Source organism: Lagopus muta, chromosome 2 (genome assembly GCF_023343835.1).
Source record: "Lagopus muta isolate bLagMut1 chromosome 2, bLagMut1 primary, whole genome shotgun sequence".
Taxonomy (NCBI): Eukaryota; Metazoa; Chordata; class Aves; order Galliformes; family Phasianidae; genus Lagopus; species Lagopus muta.
Window position 1 is genome coordinate 3812081 of NC_064434.1, and position 20057 is coordinate 3832137.

Sequence of the window (20057 nt, forward strand, 5' to 3'; positions counted from 1 at the left end):
AGCTCCTCTTGCTCTCCCAAGCCTTAGGGGTCTCTTCTGAGGCTGATTTTAAAGCCCTTTGCCCCTACATACACTCACACCATCCATGGCTCATCACTGGGACCGGCACATTGAGCGAGGTGAAACCAGGACACCCACAGCAGGGACAGGTTGAGCCAAACCCAGGGACGAAGATGGGAGATGGTCTTGGTACCCCCAAAAGAGGGGTAATGCTATCACAAGGGTGAGTGTGTTCAAACAGATGTTAGAAAACCACCTGCCCTGCTCCAGCTCCTCTGCTGGGCTCCCACCAGTAGATGGCAAGACAAGCCCACGTTTTGGGATGAGAACAGCCCTGAGCCCCAGGGAAAGAGGGCTGAGCCAAGAAGGGATTTCTATGGTGTCTGATATGGGCTTCAGCCTACCCCGCAGCACCTCCTTCTTGCTCCTTCCACCTGTCTCTGTCCTCAGATCTCTACAGGCTGGGCATTTTTTGCCTTATAGCCTTTGGTGCAGCTTGGCTGAAATCGATCGTGCGATGCTGCTGTTGCCAGGGGAATGCTAACAGGCACGAGGACAGACAGTCAGACAGATACTGTTTCATTCCCTTAGAAGCAGATTAAAAAGATGCCCATGCATAGCAGCTTGGGAAGGAGGAGGAGCAAGAGGGAATGGCCAAATGTTGTGCTCTTTAAAGAAATAATTGCAAAAGCATTGCTGGTTCCATGCAAACCCCCTTGCAGGCCACCTGGTTGCATTCCCTGCCTGAATCTGGCTTTTTGAGGAGATATTTGGTTCCCATTGCTGTCCCCTAAGAGTGCCTAGGGTGACTATGGGCACTTTGGGAGTTGCAAAAGCCACTGTGTGACTGAGGCTCTTCCAATTATCACTGGGCATAAGGGTGTTATCAGACACCTGGGCTTACCCTTGACAACATGTGTTAGAGAGTGGTTGAGATGGGATGGAATAAAATGGGGTTGAGGGGTGGTGAAGGGAAGGGAGAGGAGGGGGAACAGTTTAAAGCAAAATGCATCATGTTGCTGAGTAACTGTACTTGCTCATATCGTAGAGAAATGCCAAATTCACCCTGAGATGCCAGCGCTGTCTGGACAAGGAGAGATGTAGCAACACAAATTTGCTCTGGGCTCGCTGTCTGGAGATGGAGAATCCCCTTCTCCTTCCCCACTTCTCTGGAATTGGTCCTTGAGCCACTCTTCTCAAGTTGACAAAGAAAGCTGAGCCTGATGTGCCTCTGGCACCCACCTTGCTCATGGAACAGCTCTTTCCAAACCCTTCTGCTCCAGCAGCATTGCTTGCATCTCACCCAAACTGGGCCAATTGCTGCAAACTCCAGCATCTCTATCTCCCAGCCGGTGGCAGCACTGATTAATTAACAGCTTCCTGAGAGAGGCCAAGTCTTAAATTAAGCTTTCCACTTCAACAGGCAAGAATGGGGACCCCTGCCCTGGTCTGGTGACAAACAAAGCTGTGACATGGGGAATGTCCTGGAGATGGAGATGTGGCTTCTAGCAGCACAGAAAGGGCTTTGGAAAGCAGAGCACCAGAAGCTAATGCCCCAAGCTCAGCAAATAACTAATCACCACCCATGTGGAAAAAAAAGCACTGTGGAGAAACATCAGCCAGAGCAATGAGCAGAAACAACTTGGCACTATCTGCAAAGTGTTGGGAGAGCACCTGGGCTTCACATTCCCAAAGTGAAGTCACCACCACACACATAAAAAAAAATAAAAATACAAAAAAAATAAATATCCCAGACATCTTCCTTTGTGATGGAAAGAGTTGGGAATGGGAAGAAATTTGGGAAAATCTTCCAAGCTATAAAGGTGAGTCCAGCCATGCTTGCACTCCTTGCAGACGAGACAGGGCTGGGATGCTGCATGTGTCTCTTTTGGAGGGGGAAGGACCTCTGATGGAGAGCTCAGAGCACCTCAGTGCACTGATCACTGAAGGTCCAGCAATCCTTCAGTCTCAAATCCTCACGGTCTGTATAGAAAGCATTCCTAGGGAAATCAAAAGCACCAAGGCAGAGACCAACAGTCAGATTTCATGTCCTCCTAATTCTTCTCCTTCTCCTCTGGGTTCTCTACTACATACATACATTTTTATTTGTGGCCAAATCCAGAACTCCTCAGTGTCCACACTACACAAGACTTTCACATCTCTTCTTGGCCTCTTTTCAAGGCCAACAGATTACTGTATGTTTTAGGGAGAGGCACACAGGAAGAATAGAAGATGATCCCTATTGGTCCAAAAGTCAAAAAGACTTTGGCTTCCGTATTTGTGCCTGAAGAGGTGGCAGATGGATGCACACGAGCCTCACACCAAGGCTTCATAGCTGAGAAATAGGGGATGAATTTAGGGTGGTCCTTTGTGGAGCCAGAAGTTGGATTCAGTGATCATACCTGGAATTAAGACTGGTTTAGGTTGGAAGGAACCTTGAGGATCACCCAGTTCCAACTCCCTGCCATGGGCAGCGTTGCCATCTACTAGATCAAGTTGTGATGATGCTGTAGGTCTCTTCCAACGTGGGATATTCTAACCTCTCCAAACTGCCCTGGACACTTGCACAGATGTCTTGTCTGGACCCCATCATGATGTGATCCCAAGAAAAATGATGGAAAAATGATACAACCACCCAGGATGGTTCTTTCTGGCCAAGGACCCACAAGGTCTGCAGCAGGCACGCATGCCTGAGGATGGAAGGGAAATGTCCCTGCTCTCTCTTCCCGAAGTTCAGCTTATCTTGGACAATTGGCACAGCTGCTGTTGCCAGGCAGAGGGGGTTAGAGGTAGAAAATCTACTCTTGGCACTGTTTCCAAGGCCTGCTGCCAATAGAGCAAACACCCCGGGCAGCCACGCGTCACCAGCAGCTCAGACATCTCTGTAGTGTTTGCAGTATTTCATGAGTGATGGGGGACACAGAGTGTGTCCAGCGAGCACTGGGGTCCAATTGCAAGATCCCTGATTATACCCATTTTCTTCCCACATGCTTGATACAAGCCCCTCCAATTGTTTATTTATCACCCCCAGAGGCAAATGCAATGGGGAAGGGCATGGAGGGACGCGTGAGTGTGGGCATGAGGATGCTGTGCTAAGGCAAGGGGAAGGGACTACTAATAAAAAGGATTGGGTTTTGATTAGTTTAAAATTTATGAAAAGTTAGCTTCATGAGAAAAAAAGCCACGAAAAAGCAGACCTCAGTGGAAAGGACCTTTGGAGATCAGCTGGATGAGCCCAGAACTGGACACAGTGCTCCAGATGTGGCCTTCCCAGGGCAGAGCAGAGGGGAGGATCACCTCCCTCTCCCTGCTGGCCACGCTCCGTGCAATGCACCCCCATGGAACCATTGGATTCTTGGAGGCAGAGCTTTAAAAACACACCAGAATCTCACGAATCTTGAGCTGCAGGTCCAGAGAACTGGCAGTGTCAGTTGAAAGGGAAGCAGACAGCTGGTGGACAGACTCTGGACTTTGTTTTGCCTCCCGTGATGTTGGTTTTGCAACAGTTCAGCTGTTGACGGGTTTTCACCCTGCCATTACTGAAAGTCCTGGATTAAAGACCTATTGCACCAGGAGAGATCATCTTTGCAACAATGACCATTTCTTGCCAAAAAATGATGAGCTTGCTGGTGTCCTTGGGGCAGGACTGATGCCCCCTGCCAAGAACTCCTCTACTGAAGATTGGCCTGAAGGTTGTCCAACCCATTCGTCAACATGCCATGACCCCACTGCAGAGCAAAATGCCTGGGGATTCATTTATCCTGCTGGGAAGAGGGCTTTTGCCCTGTCCCACGATGAGCAGGGGGTTGTAGAGGTCCAAGGGACTAGGACCAAATGCAGGGATAAGTTGAGTGACTTGCAGCAAGGTGGGGGAAAAACTAGGGTGCTGAGGTGATGGGTGTAGAGCTGTCTTGGAACCATCCAGGTCTATCTGCCTCCAACCATGTCTCTAAGCCCCTTTTCCTTTCCATCTCTCCTTACACCAGCTCTTATCACCCAGAACACTTCTAAACTCTGGGGCCACAATGATTTTTCCACAGATTGGTGGAATGAATCCACAGCTTGGTTGTGGTTGGAAGGGACCTTGGGTCCTTCTGGACCCAAAGCAGTGTGCCCAAGACCACGTCCAGGTGTGGCTTTGGGAGTTCTCCAATGAGGAGACTTGACAACCTCTCTCCATTTGCCTATAGATTAGTGTGGGGTTGTTCCCTATGTAAAGACAAAAGTGACTACAGTAACACAACAAAATAAGAAAGCCTTCAAGCACTGACACCTGTGTTTTCTGCTTTTCCCAGTGCCAAGATGAGGTCCACAAGAGAAATCATCATTTCTGTGCTGGAAAAATGCCTTCCGGATCAGAAAAGGAATGGGATTTGCCACTGGCTGAAATCCTTTGATACGGAACGCATTTCAAGACAGAAGGTTGCTCTAGAAAAAAATAAAGCTGAATATCCTGTGGTAGTAAAATCTACACGAGAAGTTTGAGTCCAAACCCATCACTTACAGGAGATCTAGATATTTTTCATATTAATGTCAGAATTTTCTGTTGTAGGACCCACGAGGAGAGGGCACTGAGCCCTCTAAGGCTTGAAGATCTGCACAGTAATTCTGTACACAGCAACCCCATTGCGTTATAAATGAAGCAGCAGGCACCACTCGCAGGGCATGCGCAAGCACACACCTCCTGCACACCCCCTCCAAGTGCTCAGACCTGTGGAGAATTTAAGCTCACATACAGTTATGGTATCCAGCCAAAAATAGTCTGAAGAGCACTCGTCTGGCCCAACCTTCCAGGATAAGGGCAAAGGTTTCATATCTCAAGCCAACATCTGACTGAAATAGAAACAACCTGCCCTGGGTATGCCAGCAAAGCCCCTCACTGCCTGAAGCATGAATGGGAGCTGAAACATCGGCATCCCAGCCCTGCAGGCCCACACAGTGCCCTCTGGCTAACCTCAACTTTAGCTCCTTCTCTTCTTGCCTCTCGCTCCTCCGCCCCGGAGGCACAGAGCCTGGGTGAAACGGTAAATCAGCGCCACATTAGGAATCAATCATCCAACAGAATCCTGAACCAGGCAGGATTTGAAACTACATCCCAGCCTCAGATGGGATCCCAGCCCTTCACACAGGACTGGAAGATCCTTTCCTGAGCACTGGGAGCAAGCTCAGTTCCAAGCTGAGTAGCACGGGCATTAATAGCACATTGCTATAGAAGCACGTAGTTGAGCACCAACTTTGAAGCCTATGTGATGCCCAACAATGGACTCCAGCAGCATTCTCACCTTGAGAAAGAGCAGAGTTCCTTTGTTAACTCTTTTTAGCATCATCCACCAAGCACCATGGTGTCAGCACTGCTCCAGCTCTGTGCTCCTTCTTAAATGGGAACAGAGAAGAGAGGTCAGCAAAGACAATGGCTGACTCCAAGGCAATCCAGGCAGAAGTGAATCTGAGAATTAAAAAGGTTATAAGGCTTTTGTTTTTGCTGCATGAATGTGGTTTCAAGGCCAAGTGCTCTCAAATCTCTGAATGACAGAGCAAACTGAAAACACAGAGTTTTTTGCAGAGCCTGATTTGGGATCTGAAGGGTGATCACAGAATCACAGCACTGCTGGGGTTGGAAGGGCTCTCGAGAAATCAAGTCCAACCCCTGCTAAAGCAGTTCCCTACAACAGATCACATAAGTTGGCATCCAGATGGGTCTTGAATACCTTCATAGAAGGAGACTCCACCACCTCTCTGGGCAGCCTGTGCCAGTGCTCTGTCACCCTTACTACAAAGAAGTTCTTCTGCATGTTAGTACAGAACCTCCTATGTACAAGTTTCAGGTCATTGCTCCTTGCCCTATCGTTGTGCACTGATGAGAAGAGCTTAGCCTCATCCATTTGCCTCCCACCTCCCTTTAGAACAGCGATTAAAGCTATCTCCATCAGAACATCACTTTTTTTTTTTTTTTGTTATTTTGAAGATGCAGAGATAAGAAGAAACATGGCTGAGCATAGACCAACTGGCTTTCCATACCCTACAAAAGGGGTAGGAGATCTACAAGTGACAGAAGGAAATCTGAAACCCAAACCGGGCTACAACCACCCACCTACAAAGCACAGCCCAGACACTTGCCTATGCCTTGCTAATATTTAAGTGTGCTGTATCTGCTTGTGACCAGCTGCCTACTGTACACAGCAATTGGAGTAATCAGCAGGAAGCGTAGATACAAGTGTCTGAGAGTCACTGCACAGACTGCCAAGGGATGGATCTGCTTCAAATGATCCACCACTTCTGCAGCAAAAGGAAAGCCTTCAGCACTCACGAGCATCCTTCTGCAACATGGACCAGAGTATCTATGCGATCTAATCACAGAATCACAGAATCACAGAATCACCCGGGTTGGAAGGGACCCCAAGGATCATGTAGTTCCAACCCCCCTGCCTAGCAGGGCCACCAAACATACACATTCAGATCAGGTTGCCCAGGACCCCGTCCAACCTGGCCTTAAACACGTCCAAGGACGGGGCATCCACAACCTCCCTGGGCAGCCCGTTCCAGGGCCTAACCACTCTCCTAGTAAAGAACTTCCCCCTAACATCCAACCTAAATCTTCCCTCCTTCAACTTAAAACCATTTCCCCTAGTCCTGCTGTTGTCAGCCCTTTTGAAGAGTTTACTCCCCTCCTGGGTGTAGGTTCCCTTCAGGTATTGATAGGCTGCAATGAGGTCACCCCGCAGCCTTCTCTTCTCCAGGCTGAACAAGCCCAACTCCCTCAGCCTGTCCTCATAGGGGAGGTGCTCCAGCCCCCTGATCATCTTAGTCGCCCTCCTCTGGACCCTTTCCAAAATCTCAATGTCTTTCTTGTACTGAGGGCTCCACACCTGGACACAGTACTCCAGGTGGGGCCTCACAAGAGCCGAGTAGAGAGGGACAATCACCTCCCTGTCCCTGCTGGCCACCCCTCTCCTGATGGAGCCCAGGATCCCATTTGCCTTTCGAGCTGCCAGAGCGCACTGCTGGCTCATGTTCAGTCTCTCGTCCATCAGGACCCCCAGGTCCTTCTCTGCCGAGCTGCTCTCAAGGACCACTCCTCCCAGCCTGTACAGGTGCCTGGGGTTCTTCCGGCCCAAATGCAAAACCCTGCACTTTGCCGTGTTGAACCTCATCAGGTTCACCCGAGCCCAGCCCTCCAGCCTGTCGAGGTCCCTCTGAATGGCATCCCTTCCTTCCAACGTATCAACCGCACCACTCAGCTTGGTGTCGTCAGCAAACTTGCTGAGGGTGCACTCAATTCCCTCATCGATGTCATTAATAAAGATGTTAAAGAGCACCGGTCCCAAGACAGACCCTTGGGGGACACCACTTGTTACCGGCCTCCACCTGGACATAGAGCCATTGACCACCACCCTCTGTCTGCGGCCTTTCAACCAATTGCTTATCCATCGGGTCGTCCACCCATCAAATCCACTTCCCTCCAATTTGGAGATGAGGATGTGGTGGGGGACCACGTCAAAGGCCTTGCTCAGGTCCAGGTAAATGACATCGGTCGCCTTCCCTTCGTCCACCAATGCCGTCACTCCATCATAGAAGGCCACAAGATTAGTTAGGCATGACCTTCCTTTGGTGAAGCCGTGCTGGCTGTCTCGGATCACATGCTCATTCTTTATGTGACCGAGCATGTTGTCCAGGAGGATCTGTTCCATGATCTTCCCAGGCACGGAGGTGAGACTCACCGGCCTGTAGTTCCCCGGGTCCTCCCTGCTCCCCTTCTTGTATATGGGAGTGACGTGACCCTTCCTCCAGTCGTCCGGGACCTCACCTGACAGCCACGACTTCTCAAATATGATGGAGAGCGGCTCGACAACCACCTCAGCCAGCTCCTTCAGGACCCTGGGATGCAGCCATCCGGCCCCATAGACTTGTATTCATTCAGTCTAAGGAGGCACTCTCGGACTTGCTCTGCCCTTACAGTGGGGAGGGATTTACCTCCTTGGTCCCCACATAGAGGTCTGGGGATGCAGGGTTCAGGGACGTGAAAAAGACTAGAATCCTGGCCACCAGTGAAGACCGAGGTGAAGAACTCATTCAGCACCTCAGCTTTCTCTTCATCTGTTGAAGCCAGTTCTCCTTTTAAATTTACCAAAGTAGGTACGCCCGTTTTGGCCTGTCTCTTCTGGGCAATGTACCTGTAGAAGGTTTTCTTATTGTTTTTCACGTCCCTTGCCAAGTTCAGTTCTGCCTGCGCCTTGGCTTCCCTGATCCCACGTCTGCAAGTCCGGACGGCATTCCTGTACTCTTCCCAGGTGACACAGCCTTGTTTCCAGAGCTTGTACCGAGATGACAAAGCAAAGACATCTGTAGAGAACTTTATTAAAGTAGGCATCACCCACAAATTGCAGGATTTGAAAAAAATATGTCCAACTTTTTTTTTTTTTCCCTGAATAGGTAACAGCTGCAACACTCAAATGTCATGGGAAAAGTCTAAGCCCAGGAGTCAGCCTTCATACTGGTAGAAGAAGTTGTGCACTCTGTATCACACCAAGCTGGTTTAGTACAGAAAGTACTGCAGCAAAGTTACAACAGAAGTTACAGGGAAGATATGCAAAAAGAAAACAGGCATCGTTGGTCACAGGTTAAAAAACAGAATGCTCTTAAGTTAGTCAGCAACTTTTGGTAAACAACACACTGTTTAAAATGCCAAAGGTCTGATTTTCACCTGCATTTTTCACCTGATTTTTTTCCACCTGCACTTTAACAACTTAAAGCTTTTGTGCAATGCCACATTGAAGGACAGCTTGCTTCAGAAGAAAGGATTTTTCATTCTTCACTCCTTTTAGCATCAACTAGAGCTCTGAACAAGGGCAAACGGAGTGGGACCCCATGACTTTCTCTGAATCAAAGAAATGGAATCAGACCCATCAACAACTCTTTGGCTGGCTTCATGGAATGGAGGACAAGGAGCCCCTTGGCACTGATTTAAGGAGGACTAGAATGGACAAAACTTCTTAAATCCTTTTAAGCCCTTTATCTGAAGGATCAGTGTAACAGTTTAATGGCAGACAATCCTGTTTTGGCAGGGCAGAGGACAAAACCAGAGTCAAACTATTTTTGGATGGTATGAACAAGTCCAACTTTGCTGGCCCATTGGCCCAAATATCACGCTGCAACAACATGAGAGCTACAACAGTGGTGAACATTTAAAAACTTGCCTTTTTCAGAAATGTAAACATCATAAAGAAAGTTTTAAGAACAGGCCACAACCCTAGAGGGGTTTTGAGCTTAAGTACCTGGGAAACGCACGCTTTGCCAACAGATAAAGCAGTAAGATGCATACAAAACCAAGAGACACAAGTTTAATACGTGTTTAAAATGATTTCTGGTTTTCACCATATCATCTTGGAAGGTTACTTCATGAGAAAACCATTTTCCCTGTAGCATGGAGATTCCCTCACAAAGTGACAGAAACCAGGTCACGTCAGTTAGCCACTAACTGAAGAAACACTGCAGGGTCACAGAGTGAAGCAGGCTCACAGTTACCAAGGCCTTGCCACAGAGAACTTGGTGAACAACACAGACCAGAAAACACTGAATGTAATACCTACAAGGGCAGCTGGAGTATACAAGACAAAAAAAAGATGGAGAGCTTCATCTAGGGGATTTCCAGTCATTTTTTCTTTGGAAAAAGTAGAACACAATCCAAGTTTCCAGATGTTGCTTCTCAAGGCATACTATATTCCTATAGCAGCCCATGGCTCGGATTCAAGACTGCTGTTTTACCTTAAAAGGCTTTCCTGTCTCTCCAGCCTGCCATTTCTCACTTTCAAAGTCTCGTGAGTAGCTTTTGGATACACATATCTTCTCTGCATCCTTCTACTATGATTCCCTTGTTAATCCCAGAATCTCCTGCGCATTAAAGTCAATGAGCAGAACACGCGTAACTGTAGCTAGGAGATGGTTTCAGCCTCTGGAATCCTCTCTAAAGAACAGAAGTGTACCACAGTTACACATAAATAGCATCTACAAACACATCTGCAGCACATACAGAAGCAGCCAACATGAACAGATTTCAAAGGCCGGCCTGACTCTAACGTAAATAAATCTCCATCATCAGCCCAACTTTAGAACTTGCTCCAGGCAGCATGTCATAATGCTAGCATAGCAAACAACAGGGATAAGCAGAAGTAGCACTAATTAACAATAACCCCACTCCTGGGCATTGTCTTCTTGAGATAAACCCTGAATTCTCATAAATGTAACAGCTTTCTGTGTTTCGGATTTACTGATGTTAAAATGATGGCAGCAGCATTTTGAAATAGTAGGAAAAGCTTAGCTTGTAAACCCTGTCATTTTTAAAGCACAAAGAGAATTCAAGTTATATTCCTCTTCACATTCATAGGCATTATAAGAAAGAAGTTACTTTGTATGCCCTACACACGGTATGTTTATACAGTAATATATATAAATATGAAACACTAACCAAAATTTGACTTCAAACTAGAGTTGCAAAAACCCTGCCTGCAATTTGGAAACGTCAAGTAGCTCATTTCTCTCTTCTGTAAGCAGAGAGGAAAGAATCATAGATTACTACCATCTGATAACCTCCACTAGGGAAATGAAAAACAGTTTTAACACAGTGGGATCTTCCTGAAACATCAGGTTTTCAGTACTGCCCCATGTTGCTTGCTGGATATGAGGCAGAAAGAATGACTGGAGATTCATGCTTTTTGTTCCTAGTTCCTTGAATGTGAAAGTTCTAGAATTCTGTACTATGGGTGCTTGGAGACAGCACCTGATGATGTTGTTTATCAAACAGAGCATTCCAGCTACACTGCACTTCTGCCCAACTCCATTGCTACTTAGGAAAGCTAATAATTGACATGCTTTAAGACTCAAAACTATACAACTGATTTAGCCATTTCTTCCTGGTCCTCTGTGGAAATCTGGAAACATCTGATAAAACATTTCAGTTAGCTTGAGCAATCCTGGAATCAGACCCAAGGAAGCTAAACATTGTAGACACCAATTCAGGGAGGTCATAATCATGTTTCCATCCCCAGTCTCTCCGGGCATTGCTGTCATCAAAGTTCATTGGCCAGCTGTCAGCTGCAGTGAAAAGAACAAGAAACAAGGAGCAAAGGCTTAGGAAAAAAAATAAAAATCACAGAATCATAGAATGGCCTGGGTTGCAAAGGCCCACAGTGCTCATCCAGTTCCGACCCCTGCTGTGTGCAGGTCACCAACCAGCAGCCCAGGCTGCCCAGAGCCACATCCAGCCTGGCCTTGAATGCCTGCAGGGATGGGGCATCCACAGCCTCCTTGGGCAACCTGTGCCAGTGCCTCACCACCCTCTGGGGGAAAAACTTCCTCCTAAGATCCAGCCTAAACCTCCCCTGTCTCAGTTTAAAACCATTCCCCCTTGTCCTATCACCATCCACTCTCACAAGCAGCCATTTTCCCCTCCTGTTTATACTCTCCCTTCAAGTACTGGAAGGCCACAATGAGGTCTCCTTGGAGCCTTCTCTTCTCCAAGCTAAACAAGCCCAGTTCCCTCAACCTTTCCTCACAGCAGAGCTGCTCCAGCCCTCTGCTCATCTCAGTGCCCTCCTATGGCCCCCTCCAAGAGCTCCACATCCTTCCTGTACTGGTGGCCCCAAGCCTGGACGCAGTGATGCAGATGGGGTCTCACAAGAGCCGAGTAGACAATCACCTCCCTCTCCCTGCTGGCCACCCCTCTTTCAATGCAGCCCAGAACACAGTTGGCCTTCTGGGCTGCAAGCACACACTGCTGGCTCATGTCCAGCTTCTCACCTACCAGGACCCTCAAGTCCTTTAAAAGTAGTACCTTTAAACTCCAAGGTGTATCATCTCTGGTCATTTGAACTACTAAAGCTTATTTTTTTGACCATAAGACTTGAACCTTACAGTAGACAACTTCCCAGTGCCTCAAAGGAAAAACACTTCTGTTCCTGACGTATAGCCACCCATTATTTCCCATTACTCAATATGCAATACCCACCTATGGCCTGCCTGACCGCATCCACATTGTAGGTCACCTGAAGCTCAGGAACGTGCTTCTGCACCTCTTGAGCCAGCTCTTCAGGAGTGAAACTCATGGCACTGATGTTGTACGTCCTCATGCTCAGTGCCTCTGCAGGGGCCTCCATGACCTCTAGAGTTGCTTTCAGACAGTCATCAATGTACATCATAGGGAGGCGGGTGTCCGGCTTTAAGTTGCACTCAAATTTGCCAGTCTTAATGGCATCGTGGAAAATCTGGACAGCATAATCTGTAGCAAAGTAGAATGGATGTGTGTATCTACCTTAGTCTGTTCTTCACATCATAACAGTCAACAATCTGCAGATTATCACCGAATGGTTGGGTTGGAAGGGATCTCAAGGATCATGAAGCTCCAACCCCCCACCACATGCAGGGCCACCAACCTCCACATTTCATAGCAGCCCAGGCTGCCCAGGGCCCCATCCAACCTGGCCTTGAACACCTCCAGGGATGGATGGGGCATCACAGCCCCTCTGGGCAGCTGTTCCAGCACCTCACCACTCTCATAGTAAAGAGCTTCCCCCTGACATCCAACCTCAATCTTCCCTCCTTCAACTTAAAACCATCTCCCCTTGTTCTGCCATTATCAACCCTTTCAAAGAGCTGATTCCCCTCCTGTTTGTAGGCTCCCTTTAGGTACTGAAAGGCTGTCATGAGGTCACCCCGCAGCCTTCCATTCTCCAGGCTGAACAAGCCCAGCTCCCTCAGCCTAACTAGATTACCTCTGGTGTCCCATCTAAAACTCAGCAGAAGTGTTTGGTTTACAAGATAAAGCAGAATGTGAGAAGCCATCTCAAACTGTCTTGAAGTCATTCTAGCATTTGCACATTGCAGCAAGACAGCAGACTTGAATTTATTTATTTATTTTAAAGAAGATGGTCTCACAATGAGCATGACTAAACCAAACTCTCTCAGACAGTGCTTAAAGGTAAAGACTACCAAAGCACACCCTGAGGTTGCGGTGGACAGAACTGTCACAACTTCCAGCTGAAACAGAATCTCTACACTGAATCTTTATTAAATTCTATAAACAGACTAAAAATGACTCCGTTGGCTTATGGATTTGCTGTTCTTGTCTGAAACATTGGGAAATGCACACAAACAACTTACCAGTTGTTCCCCCACCAGGCTGAGAGTCGGCAGATATGATTCCTGGGTACCTCAGGCAGCGAAAGTCAAGGCCATATCGGTAATGGTAGTACTACCAAGGGAGGAGAGAAGCAGTTTTACACAACAAAGCTAGGCCTTACAGCTCATTGTTTCCACAAGAACAATCTGTCACAGGATAAACCTTCATTCTGTCACCTTCCCTTTACAGGGAAAGAAGAGGAGGAATTACTGAACAGTCTATACTCCCTATCACGCAACTGAGCTGTCTGCTTGTTCTCTTCTAGTCTTCATCCACATCATTAGATCATAGAATGGTTTGGTTGGAAGGGACCTTTAAGATCACCTAGTTTGATATGGATTCATATGGATCAATATGGATATATGGATCAATATGGATTGACTTTTAACACTGGGACTAGATTCAGCATTCAAAAGTTTCTGGTACAAAGCCAACAGAGAAATTCATACAATGGTTTAGGTTGCAAGGGACCTTTAAAGGCCATCTGCCCCACTTCCTGCACTGAACAGGGACACACAGCTCCATCAGTGCTCAGAGCCCATCCAGCCTGACCTTGGCTGTCTGCAGGGATGGGGCTCCACCACCCCTCTGAGCAGCCTGTGCCAGTGCAAGCCTATACACTCTGGCTCTGACTGTGCAGAACTGAGGGTTTTTGTTTGTTTGTTTGTTTTACTTTTTGGCAAAAGTCACCATTGCCTACTGTGCTTTCCCAATGCTTTGTGTGCTTTCATTTATGCAATATCATCCACACTGGCAGATAAGGAAGGGAGGTCAAAGTCAAAAGAATCAGAGAAAGAAATGGTATTGAAACTCAAATTGGCCAGTTTCTAATTCTTAGTGCTTATTCCTACAAAACTCAAAAATACTTTTTCCTGCTGCCTCAGGCTGCTATAGAGTACTGAAACCTGAAGGAAGGAAACGGAGGTGGAAAACCCACTACAAATCGATGGAATTCTCCCAGAACTTTAATGGAAGGAAAGTTCTCACCTCTCCCATCAGTTCAGCATGAACCTTGGAGACACCATAGATGGTCCTTGGTCTCTGAATGCAGAGATCAGGAGTTGGATCTCGAGGAGAGGTGGGCCCAAAGGCTCCAATCGTGCTTGGAACAAAGAGTCGCAGATTATGCTCGGCTGCAATATCCAGAACATTGTGTAAACCTGGAACAATATCAGGGTTTATCAGAACACCCACTGCACTTCCTCAAGCCTCTATAGGAAGCCTAGAGGAATCACGAATTTGAAACCCTTGTCACATACCAGTAATATTTACAGCTCTGGCCAAGGGGACGTTTGCCTCTCCAACAGCACTGAGCAAAGCGCTGTAGTGGAAGAGCCACGTTATGCGGTTATTCACCACTATCTCACGTAGATTCTTGTAGTCCAAGATGTCTGAGTAGATGAAAGGCCCTACAAGAATGGAGCCAGAAGGAAAGTGAGCACCAAGGAGCATGGAAGTCAAGACGAGCTCAAGATGAAACTCAAATTGCTTCTTTCCCATCCTTCCACTTGGGATTTGACTGCACAGCAAAACAGACCCGGTACCAACAGCAGCCAATACATTAGGAAACAGAAAGGAGAAATTAAGGTGAACTGCCACCTTCTCCTTAATAGATTGATTGAAGAACTCCTCTTTTACCCAGTCAGTGGCATGAGAGAAGGAAACAGTATTTCCTATTCAAGTATCTACGTACGTTATTAAGCTGTGATGAAAAAGAAGAATCTATTCAAGTTTAATAGAAACACAAGAGTCCAAAAAACACGTTCTACACTCATCTTAACATCTAAATTGCCTCAGAATGGAGGAACAAAGCAGGAATTTCATTTACAGCATCTTCCCTCCAAAAGAATACACATTTCTTTTTTTATAGCAGGAGCCCAAAAGCCAACTCCAACTCGATCTGAACACTCACCCTGGTCAACAAAGTGGCAAAGAAACAGTAAAATAAATGCAGAGGAAAAATTACCTCGAAAGAGGGAATAACTAATAGATGAAATCCATGTCTGGGCAGGATTTCAAAACAGGAAGGCACTATCCAGTAGTTTCAAGCAGCAATTTGCTCAGTAAGCCATGCATATTTAGACTTTGGTAAAGTCAGTGTATCTTTCCATCTGCTCCCCCAGGCACTTACCACTATAGAAAACATGATCTGCTGGCTTTCGAATGTCAGACAAGATCACATTGTTCTTTCCAAATCGTTTCCTGTAGAAAAATACCCACATGGTACAGTGAGTCCACAGCCTTCACAGTAACTCATCAGTTGCTCTTCTGCTACTTTGGTTAGCAGGAGCAATAGCAAAAGGAAAGCAAATTCTTCAGTGAATTCAGTTGCTCTACTAAAGCAAAACAGACCACCACCACTTCGTCTTTAGTATCAGTATAGTGCCTTAGGAAATCTGTACATTAGTTCTAGTAGTCTTTCTATTGAAAAAAGACAAATCTTTCAGAAAATAAGTTGAGAAAGAAGTTCTTCCTACCCTCCTTTTGCTGAAAATTGTATCCAGAAAAATCTATTCCCCCCCCCCAGACACCAAAAAGCCACTGGGCGTGCTGTAACAGCAGCTGTTTTCCTATCAGCAAGGTAAACAGAACTGATAAAGTAATCTCAGCCTTGTACTGTTCTAATCAGCACAGTCTGGGAAAGCAAGCCTGATGGAATCGGAGTGCAGTGCAGCCTTCCATGATTTGTATGACTTCAAATATATCACAGAAATGGTTGAAAACATTCAAACTGCAGCATGGCTTCAAATGAAGCACTTGGGCTCACTTTTACCACAGTCCAAACACTGCCTGCATGCACATTACACTCTGGAGCTGAGTGAGTATATGGACAGTGATGAGAGCTCATAGAAGTTTGGAAAAAATAAGTTTGTGTGTGTGTGAGGTGGAGGAACAAGCAGCAGCAGAAGGGATACACTTCGTATTTACTACTTTTGATGCATCAGCCCATCTTTTGTCAATTATGAAATGTCAGGGTACACAGTCTTGAAGGAAGTGTTATTTCTGTTTGCACTGCACTAAGCAGGGCATCTTCTTCCTGAAGCAGATTCACTAAAACTCTCATAGAGAAAAAGGTCAGCAGTTGTTAAGTGCAGTTGCTGGGCAGTTAGCAAAGCTCCTGCTTTCTTCACGTGGGTGTTTGTACTCCTTTCCTCTCCCATAGCACCTATGTAAAATCCCAACCTTTTTCTCTCAGGCAGTGAAACACAGCCTTATTTGGCTGCCCACACTCTGAGGATATTGGTTCTGAATACTCCCATTGAACTAGGAACAAGCTGAACTCAGTGGTCAAACTCTCAGACAAAATTATTTTGGGAACCAAGACCAGTGTACACACAGAAAGTACGTCAGTGAGCATAAACCAAGTACAGAAAATGTCAAGAAAGGCAAAAGTTTAAGGTTATGTACAAAACCAAGCAGCAAAAAACTCCACATTTCTCAGCAGGATTCCTTGAAAAAGAAATTCCCTGAAAATTATGGCTTCTCAAAGTTTGAAACTCAAGTTTGAATTCTTCAGTACAATTGAATCAAAAAATCATAACGTACCTGAGGAGCTTAGCAAGTCCCACACCAAGCTGGCCGAGCCCACCTAAAAGACAGCACACAGGAGACAAAACAGAAGCGGCATTGAAACACAGCATCCCAGTATTACATGCATCACATCAGAAATATGCTTTTTCTCTTCTGACAATCACAGAATGGTTGGGTTGGAAGAGACCTCAAGGATCATGAAGCTCCAACCCCCCTGTCACATGCAGGGCCACCAACCTCCCCATTTCATAGCAGCCCAGGCTGCCCAGGGCCCCATCCAGCCTGGCCTTGAACACCTCCAGGGATGGACGGGGCATCACAGCCTCTCTGGGCAGCTGTTCAGCACCTCACCACTCTCACAGAAAAGAACTTTCCCCTGACATCCAGCCTAGATCTTCCCTCCTTCAACTTAAAGCCATTCCCCCCTGTCCTGCTGTTATCTACCCTTTCAAAGAGTTGATTCCCCTCCTGTTTGTAGGCTCCCTTTAGGTACCAAAAGGCTGCCATGAGGTCACCCTGACCTCATTTTCTTCTCAGAATCAACGTTTTCTTTGATAACAGTTTAAAACTCAATTGTTTTTAGTGGATTTCTGGAATAAAAACTGGAAACAAGTTCACAGAATTGCAGGTGTTGGAAGGGACATATAGAGATCTTCGAGCCCAACCCCCCCCACACATGGGGGATTCACATGGGATTCAGATCCTATTACCATACAGGAAAGACCATAAAAATTCCAGAAAGTTTTGCTTATTTTTTGGTCTGAACATCTTTGCTTCCGTTATTCAGCTCACTGGGGAGAGAGGAGAGGAGTGTGGAATTCCTGGAGCAGGCATACAGTTAGGGCAGGAATGCTGACCTGTAATTAGCACCCGAGGATGATCAGACTCGGAAAAAGAAACCGAGTGAAAGCTAGCATCAGAGGCCACCTGGCGGGGTGAGATGCCAATGCATCGAACAGGCACGATGGAAACTCCACATCCACAAGCAGAGCTTTGGAGCAGCTGGCTGACAGCTCTGCTCACGTTTCTAACGATTGGCATCTTCCTTCTTCAAGCACGCTGTGAGAACAGGAGAAAACATTAGTCACAAGTGACTCAACCATGCTCCCTCAGAATACTCTTTAAAGAGGCCTGATGCAATCCAAACCCCAGCTGATGTGCCAACAGAGAGCCATGTCTGCTGGAAGCAGCCTGGGAAGGAAGATGAATAGCGGTAATGTATTTACCAGAGGGAGCACAAGAAAACATCCACAGCCCCAGCACAGATTCCAGTTGAATTGGAATGAACATACAGTTCCAGGAATGAACATACAGTTCAGTTCAAATTTAAGCCTTTTTATGCTAGAAAACATGATTTCAAGTACAACAGACAGCAAATGCAGAATTCTTCCTTAAAATCCTTCAGACTTTTAGCTGTCTTCTCCAAAATGTAGCTTGCTTGTGATCACATTGTCAATTAAGTTCTCTTCCTGTTGTACACACAAGCAAGAAATACGGGAGGATGGAAGGCCGTAACAAGAAATGACAGTAGCTAATTGCTGCAGGTGTCTTCCAGCACCAATTCAGAGTAAGCACAGAAAAGCAAGCAACCTATTAATTACAGTGTTCTTTTCACTTACAGCAACACAAAGATGGGCAATTTTCTGTCACTTGAAGGAGTCCTACTGAAGCTATTTAAACACTATTCCTGGACTTCATCTCAGATGTGACTCATTGCTATCCAAGAAGCTGTGAGACCTCTCTCCTACCTCCATTCTCTAGTATCGATGAGCACAGCTCAGCTTACAATGCCGCACTGGAAGGCAGCCCTGCAGGGAAAAGTCCTGGAGGACACAAAGCTGAACATCAGCCTTGCACAAAGAAGGCCTCACACGACACCTGATCCATAACATTTTCCCTGACAGCACCTCAAGCAGTATTTTACACTTTGAGCTCTAAATGCAGAGTACACTAAATAAAATTCATTGCTATTGAGAATACCACAGTGGGATCAGGTCAGTTTCCCACTCAATTAGTTTCTCCAAATGCACTAAACACACAGGCTTAACAGGGGAATTTATGTACAAGTCCAGGCTGATCCAAAAGAGCTGTAAACATCCTACACCAGACACAGAAAACCCTTCAGTTAGCCAAGCAGCAAAACTGAATGCAAAAAAATGCCATTTATGTCATGCATTCCTTCCTATTTTAAATATAAGAGGGAAAAATCGAGTGATTAGCTGCTGAAATCATGGAACGGCCTGGGTTGAAAAGGGCCACAACGTTCATCTACTTTCAACCCCCATCCTACATGCAGTGTCGCCAACCACCAGACCAGGCTGAAACAGTGCAGTTATTTCCCCCCACCCCACTGATTTAAACCAACAACCAACACTACGCTCAAGCTTACACAGGACATTGCAGAATGCATTCCCCCCTGTACTCACCTGTCCCTCAGCCGGCAATAGGGCCGAAGCACACTGCAGACTGCAATTTATAGGACACTGCCTCTTTAGGAAGCCAATCAAAAGGAGACAGAAAGTAGGAGTTGTCCCACAGCTAAAAAAAAACCAGAGCATGAGGGTGAGAGCAGCAGGCGGGGATATCGCTTGGTTCACATCTGCTTGGTTCGGAGATGTCTGCAACGTTATGATAGAGGGGCTGGAGCTGACAGATGCATCCCACCCGTGGTCATAACTGAAGGATGGGTTTTGAGCCAATGGTGGCAGCGCACAGAGCAAAGCTGTGCTGAAAGGTGAAGCACAAACAGCCCCTAGATAGCAGAATTTTCTGGATTTTGTTAACTGAAAGCAAAGGGAGGGGGAAAGAGGGGGAAAGGAGAAGCTTACGAGCTGACACGGAGCAAATCGGAGCGACCCCCGCTGAGCTGTGCGTTACATAACAGGCAGGCACCTGTCACTCACCTTCCAACAAAAACATGTTTATGCAAGCAATTTTCTCCCGCTTTAGTTACCGATAGAACGTTACAGCGATAAGAAAGATAAGAAACTCGCCAGGCCGTTCTGGAAAATCCCATAAGAAAGGGAGGAGGGTCCGAACGCGGCCGTCCCTCCCCGCCTCACCCAGCGCTTCCAACCAGCCCCGGCCCCGCGGCCTCCCGGGGTTGGGGGGGGAGTGGAGGGGGGAGGTGGAGCTGAACGCGATCCAGCGGGGAGGAGAACTTGGGGGGGGGGGGGGGTGAGGGGGGTGACGTCAGAGTGACGCAAACGGGGTGTGACGTAATGTTGTCCCCCCCCCTCCCCCTCCGAGGAGCTCTGAGATGGGCGGCTGGGGGGGGGGGGCACCGCAAAGAGGTGAAGCACAGTCAGGTGAGGCGGACCCTGGGGAGCCTCCAGCTTCAACCGCTCTCTGGTTC

At 47.0% G+C, this 20057-nt stretch overlaps 1 protein-coding gene across 1 annotated transcript; it reads right to left on the bottom strand.

Moving 5' to 3' along the window:
• Positions 1-9320: 9320 nt before the first annotated feature.
• On the bottom strand, positions 9321-19783 carry LOC125689803 (L-threonine 3-dehydrogenase, mitochondrial). Its single transcript, XM_048937455.1, has 10 exons — positions 19606-19783; positions 19129-19240; positions 17560-17761; positions 16718-16760; positions 15303-15373; positions 14431-14580; positions 14159-14331; positions 13153-13243; positions 12002-12271; positions 9321-11088 (listed from the first exon to the last, which is right to left on the bottom strand). Exons 3-10 carry the CDS (start codon positions 17741-17743, stop codon positions 10949-10951), a joined length of 1122 nt encoding a protein of 373 aa, XP_048793412.1. The 5' UTR covers positions 17744-17761; positions 19129-19240; positions 19606-19783; the 3' UTR covers positions 9321-10948.
• Positions 19784-20057: the final 274 nt, after the last annotated feature.